The sequence below is a fragment of the Pseudorca crassidens genome, chromosome X, assembly GCF_039906515.1.
Source record: "Pseudorca crassidens isolate mPseCra1 chromosome X, mPseCra1.hap1, whole genome shotgun sequence".
In the NCBI taxonomy this organism is placed as follows: Eukaryota; Metazoa; Chordata; class Mammalia; order Artiodactyla; family Delphinidae; genus Pseudorca; species Pseudorca crassidens.
In genome coordinates, this window is record NC_090317.1 from 74636251 (window position 1) to 74653618 (window position 17368).

Here is a 17368-nt window from a genome sequence, read left to right on the forward strand (position 1 = left end):
TGGGTAAGGCTGCAGGCCAAGGTACTTGTTCTCACACCCCAACTTTGAGACCAGGCTCACCAAAACCCAACAGCCTCATACAGCCCCCTACACCCCACTCCCAGGCTGGAGCAAGGCACTGCTCCAGACAGCCCAGACTCACAGGACACTGGAGCTAGTTTCATAAGTGGTTTTTCTTTGACCTGGGTTCCCCACAAGACCACAGAGCCTACTCTTGTCCTAACTCACCTGCTTGCATTGAAAATGAACCTCCAGTTTCATCGAGGCACAACTGTTCAAGGTCATCAGCCTCCTGCAAGGAAACAAAGCAGGGTTCACTCAAGGGTCCCAAGCCCCAGAGCCTGCAGGGCATAGCCTGCCAAGACACTCCCAAGATGCCACCCACTGCTTTGCGTGCCCAAGACATCAAAACTTCTCCCAAGTCCCCATGTTCATGAAGGTTTCAGTGCCAGACATGATGCTGTGGAGATTATGGGCTCTGCCCTCTGGGAACATATAGATGTGGGAAAACCCACTACAGAGATGGGACATGTTCAAAAACAGAGTAGACAGAAGGCACAGCAGGCACACAGGGGGTGGGACAAGGAACTTCCATGAAGGCAGGGGAATGCAGTCAGGGAAGACTTGCTGGAGAACAGAAATAGGATTCAGAGGGAGAGAGAAACAGGGACTCATATACCAGGCTTCGATAAGAGCCTGTGACAATGTAGAGAGGGAAACGGTCAGTAAACAGACCAGTGTGTGTGTGAGGGGAGGACTGAGGCTGATAAGGTCAGTCAAAGCCAAGTTGCAAAAGGCCTCAGGTGTCATGCTGAAAAAGCTCTGGACTTCTCCCTGCAGACAGCGAGACATTTGAAGCATACGAGTACCCACTGGGAAGCTGACTCTGGTGGCTATAGGGACGTTGGATCACAGCAAGGAGGGGAATGCAGAGCGGGAAGGCCCGAAGGCCAGTTAGGAGGATGAATCCAAGAAGTCGTGGTTTGGCCTCAAACAAGTAGAGAGGGGACAAATCAGAGGAATGTTCGGAGGCTCTAACTGAAGGGAAGAAAGAATCAAGGCTAGACCTTGGCTTTCTAGTGCCTGGGTGGGTGAGGACGTCACAGACACAGTCGACAGAGTGAACAGCGTGACTGCACCAGATGACCTTTGTTAATAGGCAGGCTCCTCCTCTGTCAGAGGGGACAAGGATTGCTTTTTCCCATGAGGAAGCCCCAAGCCAGGCCCCTGACCTCCCAGGCCTGGCCCTTAGCACCCCTACCTGCACAAGGCCCCCAAAGAGTCCTCGTCCAGAAAACCGTGGTCCTTCTTCACAGAGCCAATATCCACAGGAAACGAACCTTCTGTATGCCAGAGAAAAGCCAAGATGAGTCGAGGGTGGCAGGTTAGAAACTCAGTGCCAGCGACCCTTGAGCGAGAAGAAGGGGGCCCAGGAAGTGGGGAGGCAGGCAGGCAGGAGAAAGGCTGCAGCGAAGAAGGGGCCCAGGGAGCTCATGGTTGGCCGTTGGGGGAAGGTCAAGGAAAGGATAGGAGGGTCAAGCTGGACAAGAGGACCCATCAGTCAGTTTTGGCAGGTCCATGGGGGACGGCAGGCTCGAGGCCCTGAGTGGCTGCCCAGAGCCCATGTGGGCTCCTCCAGTCCCCTCTGCATCTTGGGCTGCTCAGACAGGGAACCTCTTCCCTGACCCAAGGTGAACCGGGGAGACCAGGGAGAGAGCAAGGACAGTGTGCGTGTGCAGCCAAACAACACCTCGCTTCCACTACCGCTCAGAGCAAGGGCACCCACTCCCTTGGGTCTGGGAAAGAGGAAGGAGTGGGGGAAGAGGAAATAGCATCCCCAAATCCCACACCTCTCTGCCTTACTGGTAAAACAAGCCCATGGACTCATTTACTATTATTAATTGAGCATCGACTTTGTGCCAGGCACTGGGGACACAACAGTGAATGAGACTAGACTGATCCAAGCCTACATGGAGTTTATATTGTCACAGGGGCAACAGACAGTGAACAATATGTGAGAGAAACAAACTATGCAGTTATAAATGCTAGCAAAGACATGAGCCAGGGTGACGGGGTAAAGAGAGGCCTTGCTAAGGTGGTGACTTCTGAGCTGAGCCCTGAAGAGCGAGAAGGGGTCAGCCGTGCAAAGAGCCTGGGAGAAAGTCCCAGGCAGGACCAAAACTAAGGCTCCAAGGAGGGCTAGAGCCTGGTGTGAGCAAGTGGTAGAAAGCAGCCCAGAGAGTAGTGAGCAAAGCAGAGAGAAGTATGTGGAAGCTGGGTGATGCAGTCTCGTTGGCGGGAACAAAGTGCTGACACTCACTTCATTCTGGGTGTGCTATGAAGCCAGCGGAGGAGTAACACAGAGCAGAGTAACCGAGTAATGTGGTCAGGACTGCACTTCCAGGGTCCCTCCAGCTGCTGTGCATTCAGAGTAGAGGACGGAGCACAGAAAGGAGGCTGCAGCACTAGGCCAGGCGAGCAGGTCACACCTATGTGGCAGTGAAGGTGGTAGGAAGTGGATGGATTCAAGATATATTCTGGGGCTTCCCTGGTGGTGCAGTGGTTGAGAGTCCGCCTGCCGATGCGGGGGACGCGGGTTCGTGCCCCGGTCCGGGAAGATCCCACATGCCGTGGAGCGGCTGGGCCCGTGAGCCATGGCCGCTGAGCCTGCGCGTCCGGAGCCTGTGCTCCGCAACGGGAGAGGCCACAACAGTGAGAGGCCCGCGCACCGCAAAAAAAAAAAAAAAAATATATATATATATATATATATATATATATATTCTGGAGGGAGAAGGGACTTGCTGGAGGGTTAGATATGCGGACGAAGGAAAAGAGGAACGGAGGATGATGCCTGGATATGGGGTGCCATCAGGTGGTGACATCTGAGACATCTGTCAGACAGCTAAGCAGAGATACTGAATTCGGAGTTGAAGAGATGAATCTGGAGCTTGGGACTGAGGTCTGGACAGAGAGGCATTGGGGAGTCATCAGAATATATATGGTACTTGGACAAGGATCTCCTGGGAGAGAGATGTCGAGCGAGAAGAGGGGCCAGGATGGAGCCCTGGGACACCCTAACAACTAGGAGCAGTTAGAGGAAGCCAAGTCAGCTAAGGAGACTGAGAGCGGCAGCCAGAGAGACAGCCGGGAGAAGAGGACATTCTAGGAGCTGAAGTGAGTGGCCAACTGTGCTGAATGCTATTGAGAGACTAAGTCAGGACTGAGAAGTGACCGCTGAATTTGACCACGTTGGAGATCTCTGGTGAGCTTGACAAGGGCTGTTTTGTTGGCAAGGTAGGGATGAAGCCAGGGTACAGTGGGGGTGTGGGAAGAAGAGGGGAACTGAAAACAGCAAGTATGAACAACTCTAGAGAAAAACAGAAAAATGAAGGAAAGCAAAGAAATAAGGCCATGGGGAGGGAAGGTGAAAGCAGGGCTGCCAGGGTGCACCCTCCATGTTGCATCTATGTAAATAGGGTTCTCAGAAACAGTACAAAGCAGATGTGGCGGTACAAAGCAGCGGCCTGGCTTGAGACAAGATACTTTAACACACGGGTGACTGCAGAGCTTGTGAGAGCTGATGAGCATGCAGGAGATAGGACAGGATGGTGTAGGAGAGAGGTTGTGACTACGGGAGCAGGGCCAGGGTATGCAGCTTTTTGTGTGGTTGAAGAAAAGATCTGAGGGACCCCATTTTCCAGCTGAAAAATGGAGGGAGAAGGCAAGTTTGGGGGTGGGGAGGGGGAGCCACTGAGTGGCCTTACCTTCAAAAAGCTGAGCATACTGAGGGAATCCTGTCGCTCGGAGCCACCTGCATGCGTTTTTGGCCTCAGCTTCTAAAACAGATGAGGGGGAGAGAGACAGAGAAAGGAGATTAGGGGGTGCTGGCGCCAAGCCGCCCTGGTGTGCGCCCCTGCACCTCCAGTAGGGAGGTACCTACAGCTCTGGTGACCTAGAAATGACAACAGAAGCACAAACAGGCTGGCACATTCACTCCATGTCACAGCTAGGATTTCCCCTCTGCTCCCCAAGTCCTACTCCCAGGATGTGCTGGGACACCTCTCTTATGCTTCATTACCTGTCCCAATCCCCCTCCCACTCTCCCACCCCTGCCCAAGAACAGGACCACCAGCAGCAGCAACTCCCAGGAACATCTGGGGTCAAGGAATACTACCAGGGGAAGAAACCACTGCTGTGTCTTCACCTCCCACCACCCCCGGGGAGCTACCCCCTTCCATGACCCAAGTAGACCGTCCTAGTACAGCTAGGGATACGCAATGTTCAACAGCTATTATTCTCTTTCCTATCATCATACCTAACATTCCCCAGCACTCTGATAAGCAAATCTCATTTAACACACACCATAAGCTGCGCAGATTTTAATATGCCCATTTTACATATCTCCAAACAGGCTCAGAAAGGAAGGGCTCGTCTACAAGTCTCGCACTTGACAGAGTAGAGTGCAAGGGCCGGAGTCCAAGCTCAGTCTGACTCCTGCTCGGGGTTCCGACCCCTTCTAACATGGCAGCTTCCCCAGTGCACTCCCTCCCCCCCCATTCACCAAGTCCCAGCCCTCCCTCCCCACGGGGCCTCCCAGGACTGTTCCGGCACTCTCCTGTGGCTTGGCCTCTTTGTGGCACAACTCAATGCTGCTTGCCAAGCTGACAGTGCTGGCCTATGGGAGTCTTGAAGGGCAATGGCTGGGTTAGCCTCCTACCTCTGCTCTGAGAGTGCCTGGCACAGGGTGGGGCACCCCTGCCAGCCTCAGTGGAGACTTGCGGCTGGACTGAAGCCACAAAGGAGGTCCTCCTGGCCATGGTAGGCTGAGTACCTGCAGCAGAACCCTGGGACTGCCAGTTCCCTACGCAGGTGGTACCAGGAAGCAGTGGGGCTGGGAACATGGGACCTGGCATTGTGGTTGGGGGCACAGAGAGGCTGCTGGCTCAGCAGAGCTTCTCTGCCCACGGAGTCCTGCCCCCAACATTTCTTCTACTTCCTTAGTGCCTGTGACCAGGAGACTCCAAGGAGACTGGGGGTGGGGGGCGTTCTCCAAGACAGGAAGAGCTCTCTCCCCAGTGTTCTCCCACAAGGAAATCCAAGATGAGATTCTGGTAGCCAGGAATCATAAGTTAAAGGACAAAAAGGTATTTCAGAGATGCTAGGTGGGTAGACAAGGGAGGGAACAGTGCAGGAAGGTGGAAGTCGGTCAGAAGAAATAACAGGCTCCACAAGGGTCGCACACTAGTGAGGATTCGATGGGGAGAAGAGAAGGCTCTGAAGCTTCTGGAGCCCCTGAGGGCTTTGGGGGCAAACGGGTGGGGCGGGGATGAACACTTGTGCATTTCTGAAAGCATGTGCGTTGGTCGCTGCTGTCCCAGCATCTGTCTCTGCATGTAACTGTAGCCAAGTTTGCTCATGTCCATGATCCACATAGATCAGCATGGGACCATGAACCTGTGCACACTCCCCCACAGGCCCCTCGGTCTGTGCACGCACCTGCACCTGCATCTGTGTGCACATGTGTGTGTTTTATGTTACTACAACCTTCCAACCTACGATAGAAATCTAGGAATCACCAGGACCTCTGAGAGGTACTGGAAAGTGTTTGTTCCTGCAGAGCCCAGCTAGCAATACCTCAGCCCCTCTGGCAGGGGGCAATGCAAGCCCAGGAAATGATCCAGGTCTCTAGGCCAGTGATGATCTCGGGATGTGGTAAAAGTAGCCCAAAGGGACTTCACACCAGCCCAGGCAGCATTTGAGGGACATGGTTTTGCTGCTAGGACAGTTGAGCCGGCTGCCACAGCCACTTCCCTGTCTCCTGCTCCTACCACACCCCCGTGAAAAGGCCCATCCCTGTCCTCAGAGCCCCTCCAGGCAACCAGCTCTGCTTTCCTGTCATTAGGACAAAGGAGAGGTGCCAAAGGAAGGACCAGGTCTGAGTTTCCAGAAAGGCGGACACAGAAGGAGACAGTGAACTCTAAAGGGCCACAGGTCTAGAATGGCCACCCAAGGCAGAGGAGCCAGTCCCCAGGAACAGGTCTGCATGTCAAGAACACACCCTTGAAGACCACTGCAGCCCTCGGTCACTCGTGGCTAGAGGCAGAACAAGGAGGAGGAGGGGGAGGAGAGAGGAATCTGACTGCCCTTCCTGAGCCTGGAGGTGGCGGAAGAGTGCAGTGATGAAGTCCTGATCTTACACATCTGTGCCTCCTGCCTGAGTCACAGGTCCCGTGGGAGAGGGGCAGGCTGCCCACTCCCCTAATGCTCGGCAGCGGCCCTGGCCAGGGTTGGCGGAAAGGGGACCAGCTCACTCAGGTGGGCGCCAAGTTTTTTCATTCCTATGTAGAGGCCTCTAGCCCCTGCTATTCAAAGCATGATCCCTGGACCAGCAGCAGCACTGGCATCACCTGGGAGCTTGGTAGAAAGGCAGAATCCCAGACCTACTTAATCAGAACCTACATTTAACTAGGTCCTCAGATGATCTGCATGCACATTAAAGTTTGAGAAGCGCTGGCATAAATCACCTACCTCAGGGCTTTTCACCCTTCGATGCACGTCAGAGTCAGCTAGGAAGCTTTGTAAAAATACCAATCCCCCGGGGCCCCGTCTCCGGAGGCCCGTTTAATTGATCTGTGGTGACACTCTCCAAATCAGTATTTTTTTAAAAAGCTACTGTATGGACTGGAAAGGGCCCAAGGGACTTTACCAAGTCACAGAGTTAAGTGTCACAACTGAGACTACGACCCTGATCTTTTAATTCCACGTCCAGCGCTCTTTCCACTGCATTATGGCACCTTCCTTCAGATGCCAGATAAACAAAGGGCTTAGACTCAAAGGAACCAACTCCAGGCCCCCAGACTTTTTTCTGCCCCTTCTGGTCTAGTGGAGTTACAAGTCTGAGTTCCAATCCTGGTTAGTCACTAGCTCTCTGACTAGCCGGTCACTAGCTCTCTGACTTTGGGCAAGTTGTTTAACCTCTCTATGACTCAGTATTCTCCTCTGTAAAATGAGAATAATAGAATCCACTTCTAATAGCTACTGAGAACATTAAATGAAATACCACACATTGTACCAAGCATTCAACAGAGAGTTCCTTCCCCACACTGACTGAAGGGTCCCAAGGACAAAGAGAAAATGGGAGAAAGAGACTCAGCTAGTGTTCTCTTCTGGGTCTGGAGAGTGGCTGCATCTGTATCTCTGTCAGAATTGGAGCCAGATGGCTCAAGGAAGTGAGATTAAGAGGCAGAAGTTTCAAAGAGGCCACAATAGCTCCAAAAGACAAAGGAGCCAAGGAGTTAGAAGCAGGGCTCCGAATGAATCCCCAGCAGCCCTCCCTGGCAGGAATCTGGAGAATGTAATGGGTTATTACCCAACAGGATGTCAGGGACATTGGCTCCTGACAATACACCACCTCGTGGAAGGCTGAGAGGCCCTGAGGCTCCCTCCCAGATGGAGCAGTCAAGGACGTAGGTCTCGGTGATTAAGGGCTGAGCTAAGGTGCTTTGCTTTGTCCCTCCCGCCCATCCCAGCCTGCCCAGGCCGGGGCCAGGAGTGACCACCTACACCCAGGAGAGTCAATCCACCTGGGGCTGGGGCCCAGGCAGCCCAGACTGAGGATTGCCTTATGTGCCTGGCGGGAAGAGTGACACTGGGCAGGCTGAGGCGAGTGATGGAGGAATGTCTGTGGCCCCGGTCCTGCCTCTGTGTCCAGATGTGCAGATTCCAGCAGTTTCAACCACTATGTTCTGCAGGCCATGTGCTGGCCAAGGCTAGGGTGATATGCCAGGACAGGTCAGGGACGGCACTCAGCTGGCACAAGCTGGATTCCACTGAGATTTAACCCCAGACTCTCTCCCTGGGGAGGAGCCCAACTGATCCCCTTAGGGGTTGGGGGAGACAACATACTAGAAAGCTCCAGAGTCAAATCAGGCCTCAGGGCCACACCCACAGGTCTCCCAGAGGGAGTGACAAAGAAGGAATAGCCGAGCAGCAGCGGATTGTCTCAGGGGTCAATGACAATATCTACACCTACACTTCCACAGGCCATGTCCAGGGATCCTCTTAGCATGGCACATTTTTCTATGCAAAGATGGACAGAATGAGGAGAAATGCAGGGCTTCTGTTTTTGAGAAATGCTATATGAATGAGGGAAGAGTTTATGCACCCAGGAAAAGGGCAGCAATGTTTTCCACTGAGGAAATACAATAATGCCCAAAGATGACAACTGAGTTGGAGAAAAAGTTTTGTCCAATCACGCTGACTCCCCCACTTGCTGCCTAAGTCATCTTAGGCAAGTTGCTTTACTCTCTAAGCTTTGGTTTCCAAATCTATAAAATGGGGACTAACAACTTTCCTGCCTACCTCTGAGGTTACTGTGTGCATCTGGTTGGCTTCTGTCTGGTTTTGAAAGCAGCTCTATGAAAGTTATCATCAGAGAGGGCTGTTTTGTTAAGACAACTTGAAATCTGCATTCACAGTCTTTAAAGTTCAGTTCCGATTGTGTCCTAGGTGTAAAGTGAGAAAGTAAGTGAGCTAGAAGGAGAATAAAAGGCAATCGGCAACAAAGCTGCCAGCGCTTAGGCCTCAGCAGCCACTCTCTTCCCTCACCAATCCCCCCCACTTCTCTTCACACCACTATTGGGGAACTCAAGCCCTTTACACCTTTTGGTCACTCAGCGGGCTGTGAGACAGCTGCTGCCCAGGGCCCGGTTCAGCCTGCTCCCTCCCAACTCAAAGTCCAGCCCAGGCCTAGGGACCAGGCAAGATCCAGGGCCCAGATCAAAGTGTCCTTGTTACTGCTGGAGCAGTCACCTCTCGACGCAGGCTATACATTATAATCTGGGGAGCTTTAAAATGCCAGTGCCTGGGCCCCAATTAAATCATGACCCATTAAATTAGACTCTCTAGGGATAGAGTTAGTTTTTATGTTTTTGAGAGCTCTCCAGGTGATTCGAAAGCACAGCCAGGGTCAAGAACCGCTGCCCTAAACAGACACGACCAGCTAAAAAGCCACAGCATAGGTCTTTAGGAGGATTCTAGCTGGAGGCGATACTCAGGCCCGTTCTCATCACTGGCCTGCGTTTTCTCCGGGCCCAATGAACAGTGATCTGAACGCATGTGGTAGGACAGGAGAGGGCACATCTGTGAGTGTTTGTGAAGGTAATTTATTCAAAGCTGACTTACTCCATGAGGCAGCTTTCAACAAACATGTTGGTTTCCTTTCCCTTACTTAGTTGCCTATTTGGAAAGGTGTCTCCCCCGTGGCCCTCACTGCAGGATGGGTGTCTCCAGCGTGATCTCTCTCACCTTCAGTGAACCCAGAAGGTAGCGCCAGTGTTCAGAGGGGTAAAGAAAGACCTGGGAGGCAGCTGTCTATGTGACAACCCAAGTTCCGAAGGTGGGCTCTGAGGCCAAGCTGGTAGCCAAAGTAGGCAGAGGGGCCGCCTACCACTCCAGGTCCTGCTGCTGCACCTGGGAAATGCCAGGTTCTGGCAAACAGCTTCTCAGATCATTTCTCTTGGTTGGTACAAGTCTCAGTTCCTCTGCCCACCCCCACTCTTAGAGAGGGACCCCGCTTGAGGAGGAGATGTTGGCCTTCCAGCAGAGGGCTCATATCTCAGTTGGCCCCAAGTGCTCATGACCAGCTCCTTTCACCCTCCCATAAGGTTACACTAAGGGGCCTTGGCCACGAGAAGAGTGCCCACCCAGCCCCAAGGTGGTGTCTCATTTGAATCTGCACAAAGGGGTCCTCGAGTTTGGTAGTGACCCTGGCATAGGTGCTGCAACAGGTGACCACCTGGCTATGCCACCTCTCTCTCTGGGGGACTGAAGGAGAGGGGTCTTCACAAGGGCCAGTACTAAGAGCTGTCATGGATGCCACGACTGCCAAGCCTTCCCCTCCTGACCTTGAAGCGGACATTCAGGGGGGTCTACCATGCACTGTCCTCTGGGAGGTCAGGTGCACCCATCATCTCTCCTGCTCCTGCTGCTCTTAGCTGGAATCACAACTTTAACTAGATTGTTCCAGGGGAGGGAGGGAGAGGGAGGAAGGGAGACTGAGACCAAAATAGCTCTCATCCCACATTCCAACCCTCGCAGGAGGGGAGCCGCAGCAAGGGCTGCCGATGTCAAGCGGCTGAGCTTGACAGTGCTGGACACTGACCAGCCTCTGGCTTGTTAGGTCAGAACTCGGGGCCCCTGCTGCACCTGTTCGGATGCAATCCTTGGTCTCTCATCTGGAGCTATGGCAGGATGCCAAGGCCCTGGGCCCACGTGAGCAGCACTTTTGGAGCCTCCCCATCACAAGTGGGGCACCACCGAGGCAAATGGCCCAGGAGAATACACTACTGTGGTACTGGGTGGCAACAAAATGAAGACATCAAATCTTCTTGCTAGCCAGTAGCAGGTTCACACATGCGGCCCTCCCTCCTTAACACTCCATATCCATGTCATGGCCACAGGGCCACAGGGATTCTCAACCAGAGACAATTCTACCCTCCCCCCGGCCCCAGGAGCCCTTTGGCAATGTCAGGAGACATTTTTGGTCATCACAACTGGGGGAGGATGCTGCTAGCATCTGCCAAGTAGAAGCCAGGGATGCTGCTAAACATCCTACCGTGCAAAGGACACCTCCCACAATAAAAGAAAGGCTGACTCCAGACCTGAAGTGCGAGACCAGGAGGGCACTTTCCTTCCACCTTACCTGGAGGCCTCAAGTACCTCCAGGCATCCCCAGCCCACCTTGGGGATGTCCTGAGGAGTGAGGTGAAGAATGGATACAGTGTTCACTGGAGGTCCCTTGTCTTTGCACACTGTGGACCCCTTGCAGGGTCAGCCAAGGGGAGGTGACAGTTCTCGTTTTTGGAGTTTTTATAAATAAATACGGAAGTGACACAAGGAACCCTCCACTGTGTTCCCACACACAAACACAAACTGTGGCCTGAGCTCTAGTATGCAGCTGTAAATAGAGGAGGGTCATGAGGGCCCTGTGGCTAACCCAGACCTCTGGCTTGCTGGGGCTGCTTGACAATTTGGGTCCAAGGTTGGCCCAGCCTGTGGTCTCCTAGGCAAGCACTTGATGTAGCAGAGCCAAAGCAGGCAGCTGACATTCCTGCTTGGCCCAGGGCTTCCTTGTGAAAGCGAAGGTCAAAGCTGTCACGTGCTCTGCCGCAGCGGCTCCATTAGCTTTCTTGCCCTCAGGGGATCCTGTCCCAGGTGCTCTGACAAGGTCATGGTGACAAGGAAAGACAGGTGTTTTAATAATCCACGTGCTACTCCATCACTTCCAGTCTGGAGCCTGGAGGCAAGAGATACCAGCCTAACCGGTCTGGGGCAGATGGAACCGCTCTCCACTGTGGTATGGGTGGAAAGAATATTGGATTGAAGGTCAGGACAACTACATTCTGGCCTTAGCTCCACTAGGAACTTGTCGGGTGACCTTGGGCAAGCCAGTACCTCTGTCTAAGTTGCAGTTTCCCCATCTTCTTATGGCCACTCACCAAAATCTAGACCCGGAACAGAAGTATGTGTAATTGGCAGTGGCTGGTTCGGTAGAGAGGGGAGCCTGTCCTGCACGTTCTCTTCTGGGAGACTCAAGAGAGGACCCTCTGTAGGGACCAAGAACAAACCCATCTTTCCCTCCCAATCCAGCTCTCCTGAGTTCCTGCCTCCAAAGGCACCAAATATCGAGGCTTAAACCTCCAGTCAGCCTGGTCCGTCCTCTCTCCGCTTGTGTATTTAGCCACCAACTCCTATCAGTTTTTCCATCCAATGGTCACGGTTTCCCAGGCCCAACCATGCCCTAGACTCTCATGCCTGGATTACTTCAGCCCTGTAAGTTCCCAGCCTCCAGGCTCTCCTTTCAACAGGTCATCCTGCTAGCTTCTTCTCCCAAGAGCCCAGCTCTGACCTGGCCACTCTCCTACTCTGCAACCTAATGGGCTCCCCACTGCCCACTGCCCAGGGCAGACGTCAGACTGTTTTCCACCTCCACACTCTAGACCCAGCCTGGCTTGAAGCTGCAAACTCCTATTACTCATCAAGATGGAGGTCAAACACCACCTCCCATGAAGCCTTCGTTCCCTGACCTCTCACCAACCCCCTACCACCCAATGGTTTCGTTAAATTAAGTGGCCCCCAGAGCATTTCCCATACCTTCTTGGCAGCACATAACTCTGTCTCCCCCATTCAACTGGAGCTACACCGCACTGGGGTCCTTTAGGTCTCAGTATCCCCACTGCTGTGTGGTATGGGCTACTGAATATTCTTGCAACACCTAGATAAGAAGTCCTGCTTCCCAACTCAACAGGGTGAAGACCTCTGACTGCACCCCCTCCTCTGGTATCCCCATAGTGAGGACACAGAACTGAGCACACACCTGCGACCCAGCAGACTGGCTGACTGGCAACCCACCTTGCCCCAGGGCAGAAACCACACGGCCAGGAACCAAGACCCAGAGATGTGAGAAGGAAAAATGAACTCTGCCTGAGGGTGGAGGCATTCTGGCCTCAAGGAGCACTTAGTTCTCCCATGCCAAGCTCCCGTGAGGGCATCCAAGCTCACTTGAGAGAAGGGCTATGTGCCATCTCCTGCTTCCTTCTCCTGGCCTGCAAAGTCTTGGTGCTCGCCTGTTTTGACCCTGGGCCACCACATCTACATCCCACCCCCACTTCCTAGTCCTACTTCCCTTTCCTTTTGCTGAGGCCAAATATAAACTCCCGTGCAGGAAATGCCTTGGAGGAGCCTGGCCCCACCCTGAGATCCAGAGAAAACTGTCTCTGACAGAAAGGAAATGGGCTTGAGGGAAGTAGCCTCCTCAGGTGGGGCCTGCTCTCCCTCTGGAAGCCAGCAGACACAAGCCCGCCGCGGAGCCCCACAGCAGCCAAAGGGAGGGCCAGGACAAGGAGCACAAAGGAGAGGGTCGGGGCAGGGGTGATGACAGGCATGCTCAGGCCATGATGGGGTGAAGGGAAGGAGAACCCAAAACAGTGGTCTAATGGCTGTGTTAAGACCTCAGAGCATAGAGGTTCCGGGGTACAGTGAGTGGGAAGAGTAACAGGCTAACGATCTGAAGACTTGGCTTTTAGCCCTGGCTCTGCTACTTCTCAGCTGTGGCTGTGATCATTATTGACAACAATATTTATGATACTAAATGTAATTATTAAGAATAATTCATAATAGACACTAATATTTTCTGAGCACTTACTATGTGCCAGACCCTGGGCTAAGGACCTTACACAGATCATACTGTATAAGACAACTTCTCTATGCCTCAGTCTCCTCATCTGTCAAATAGCGTTACGATCATAGTACCGACAACATGAGGTATTTGCAAGTATAAAATGAGATAATAATAATAACAGCCAAAGGGTACAAGTCATCATTATGTCCCAGGCATTACTTTAGGTACTTTTTAGATGATTTATGTTACTGAATCTTCACAACAACCCTGTGAGGTAAATGCTCTGACAATATCTCTATTTGACCAATGAGAAAACTGAGGCCCACAGCTATCAGGTAATTTGCCCAAGATCAGCAGTGAAGAAGTGGTGGGCCAAGATGTACATCTAGGCAGTCTGGCTCCAGAGTCAGAGCCACTAAGTTAGAATCCTCCTCATTAAATAGGAGAAATCGCCTAGGCTATAGACACAAAAAACATATACCAGGGCTTTTGCAGTATGAACCCTTAACCTGAAGTAAGTTCAGAGTAGTGGAGAAAGCACCTAATCATCCCATATCTCTTTGGTCTCCAAACAGCCTTGTCCAAAGCAGGCCTGCCGCACAAATGGGGAAACTAAGGCTATGGAAAGGCCAAGTGGCTTCTACTGGACTACAGATGGAGCCAGGAGCCTGCCTAAATACCCACCGCCCTCCTGTTGATCTGTTCCCATGTCAGCCTCCCCAGGCTCTCCCCTCCAAATCCACTCCCCCTTGGTTTTGTACTTATTCAACCACTATTACTTGAGCACATACTCCACACCAGGCCCTATGGTAGGCACCAAGGTCTGAAAACTGAACAAATGTTGAACTCTCCTGGAGTACTTGGCCAGAGCTGCTACCACACCCATCCTTCTCAAGGAGGCAGAGGCTAAGATGGAATGTCCTTTGAAGCACCCCCTGGAGCTTGTTTGGAGGCAAGTAACAGAGAATGAGCTCGAAAGCAATGGAGCTGGCAACTGGTACAGCCTGAGGGAAGGACGCCTGCAGCACCCAAGAGCCCTGAGGTGGGAACATTGTGGGGAGGACTAGAGTTTCCAGACAAAAGCCCACCACACACATACCCAATTTTAGCATGGGCCACACCAGCTGGAGGGCTCACAAAAGTGAATCCAGACAGCCTCCCGCCTGCCCCTAACCTTCTAAATAATGCAACCTGGTTGTGGAGATAGCTCATTAAAATGTCTCTTCTCCCCTGATGCCACCCAGCAGCCTGCTCTGTGCCCTCAGTGCTGGAAAGTGCTAACGAGGCAGGCCTGCTGCTGACATCGGAACAACCCCCAAATCCCTCCTGCACACACTCCCCCACCCCAGTGAAGCTCTGCTTTAGAGCATGGATACCCAGCCCTCAGTGTTTTCTTTGCTCTCCATCTGTCCACCTCGGGGGTCTGGGAGCAGGCAAGGGCCTGGGGACTGTCACTGCAACAGCAGTGACTGATTGCTGGTGGGTGCGGGGAGCAGTCAGGGGTAGAAGGGAGACCCAAGCTTCAGGTCGTGCCTCCCAGCCAGGCATGTGGGAAAGGGAAGGGGGAAGCATGACACAGTCACTAAGGGTGTGGGTGGTGGACTCAGACTGCCTGTGTCCTGATCCCAGCTCCATCATTCCCGAGCTGCTGGAGTGACCTTGAGGAAGTTCTTCTTTTAACCTCTCCTTGCCTCGGTTTCTTCATACATAAAATGAGGGTGACGACAGCAGTACCTACTTTGCTGAATTGTCATGGGAGCTAAGTAAATTCAAATGTGTGAAAAATTGAGAAGAGTTCACTATTATTCTTGGTGTTATCATCATTACTACAGCCTCTTGCAGTGTCATAAATGCCACTAAGGAGGCCAGAGGAAGGGAACCCTGTAGGCGGGCATGGCCAGGAAGAGCTTTTCGGGAGGAGGTGGAATCTGAAGTGACAGAAAAGTCCAGACCTATGCCCAGGAGGTGGCAGGTTTGTGCACAGCATGTCCCCAGGTCAGTGAGAAACAGTAAAGTGACAAGGTGGCAGAAAGTACTACTAAAAAACAATAACAGTGAGAGTACTACTTATATTATTGGATTTCATATTCAGCAACCCATGAGGTAAGTACATATCTCCATTTTATAGCTGACAAAATGGAGGCTCACAGAGATTACGTAATTTGCCCAAAGTCACCCAATGCTGCATTATACCAGAGTCCCCAGTCTTCACCATGACACTCTCCTGCCCCAGGCTCCGTGTGTACACTTCGGGGGGTGTTTTGCTTCGGCTCCACTCTGGCCACTTTCCCACATGCCCCTCTTTGTTGTTCCCATTTAGAAGGCCCTACTCAGGTGAGGGCGGCTCAGACCAGATGTTTGGGGCAAGGTGCTTCCCAAGCTCGCTGCCCCTGTCCCTCCTGACTTGACTTCAGCCTGGAGCAGAAAAGCTGGCTGCAAGTGCCTATCTCACACCTCAGACAGGCCTGCCTTTGGCCAGTCCAGATAAAGGACAGGAAATCCTCGGGCACCTCCCCTGGAGGTCACTCCCTCTACCATGGGAACAGAGTTGCAGCTTGGGCAGAGGTTCCTCTGTGGTGGGGAAGCTGCCAAGTCAGCCCCAGCCGCCCTGGCTGCCGAGTGTGGTTTGGGGGAAACAGGGAGGGCTGAGCGTCAGAGACCTGGGTTCCAAATCCTCCCTCCCTGGAGACTGTGTCCTTCCTCTCTCTGGGCCTCAGGTGGGGATCAGCCAGGATCGCACTGGGGGGATCACACTGTCTATCTGACTGGGCTCCTCTGAGAACAGAATGGGATCGTGGAACTGAAAGTGCCTTGGAAACTTTAAAGAAGTGGGAGGACGTGTCAATGTCATCGTCATCAACTGCTAGAGGCGTGGCTGAGTTGGTGTTTCTCCCCGTCTGATTCACCCTTCTAGGCCCCACTGTGGGCATGGCTCAGACTCATTTCCAGCTTCGATGCTCCTTAAAATATCCCCTTCCTCCACCCCCCGACCAGCTCAAGAGGCAAAAGCAAGTCACAGAAAAGCGGGCTATACGGGCACCCCACACACAGTACAATGCAGTCGGCCCATCCCAGTGAGCACCTCCTCCCCTCAGGCTTGCCCTCTGCTGTGGGAGCACTGAGAAGAAGGCCCTACCCTCCCAGGGCACCACAGTCATGGGAGCTGGCTGGACCGGAATGACAAACAAATCAGAGAGAACCGTATGAGGTGTTTGGACCCAGGACTCCTGGGGTTCAGAATCTACCTGAGATTCTGGAGTCAACCAGGAAAAGGTAATGGAGAAGTCTTCTGGAAAAGTTCAGGCTACAGAAAAACAGAGGAGAGTGAGGAACTTCCAGAGCCCCATTTCGTGCCCCAGAGCCACAAAGGGTAGCATGTGCAAAGGACAGTAATGAGGCTGGGAAGGGGACTGGTCCCTGGTCCCCTGAGGGTCACTTGGAGGAGCTGAGGCTGTTTGGCCTGGGGAAAACACAGGGGAACTTGGGCTCTGTCCTCAGACACCTACAGATCAGAGAGAACAGATAGGATCTAAGTGGTCCCGGGGGCAGAGCTGGGACTCAGGGGTAAAAGCCATAGGGAGACAAGAGATCAGCTCAACATCAGAAAAAACTTTTGGAGATTACAGGGATGTAAGCAACCACCTTGAAACATTGCACTCCCAGTTATTGAAGATGGGTGACAGGAGCTGCACAAGTACTTGGAGGGGGAAGACCCGAGCTTCAGAAAGAGAGTCAGACCCACTGCCCTCTAAAGGTTCTTCTTCCCCAAGCTCTGTCTGCTTCCCACCTCTGGGGTATTGTGGGAGAAGCATAAAGGTGACTGGAGCTGGCTAGGCCCTCGGCTGATTCCCACAGAGACCTGGGATCTCAGGAGCACCTTGGGCTGGTACTACCCAGGGGGAGCAGGTCACTCATTAACTTGTGGCTGAATGGGTCAGAGGGTGGCCACCTGAGACAGATGGAAACATGAGGAGGGGCGAGAGAGCAAACTGCACAAAAGCCCATGCTCAAGGAAAACCCAAGCTCTGGCAGCTCAAGGCCCCGGCAGCCCTAACTGACCAGCCGGCTAAGAGTATTTAGTGATTGGCCCTGGCAGAATTTGAAGCCAGCTCACCTTTGCCTTGTGGATAAGAAAATGCTCTTGACTGGAAACGCATACTCTCATGGCTAAAAGGAAGCCTGGGAGAC

General features: G+C 52.9%; 1 protein-coding gene across 5 annotated transcripts in view; it reads right to left on the reverse strand.

The window, feature by feature from the left end:
* The window catches only part of STARD8 (StAR related lipid transfer domain containing 8), a 76641-nt gene that overhangs the window by 9734 nt on the left and 49539 nt on the right, over positions 1-17368 (reverse strand). For 3 of the 5 annotated variants that reach the window (XM_067724687.1, XM_067724686.1, XM_067724691.1), the window contains 3 exons: positions 3765-3836; positions 1262-1343; positions 229-292 (listed from right to left, as the gene is read on the reverse strand). In XM_067724687.1, coding sequence (XP_067580788.1) covers positions 229-292; positions 1262-1343; positions 3765-3836 — 218 coding nt within the window. Of the gene's footprint in view, positions 1-228; positions 293-1261; positions 1344-2320; positions 2719-3764; positions 3837-8361; positions 8836-17368 lie in introns of those variants that run through there. The other 2 variants (XM_067724689.1, XM_067724690.1) reach the window with 2 other exon arrangements.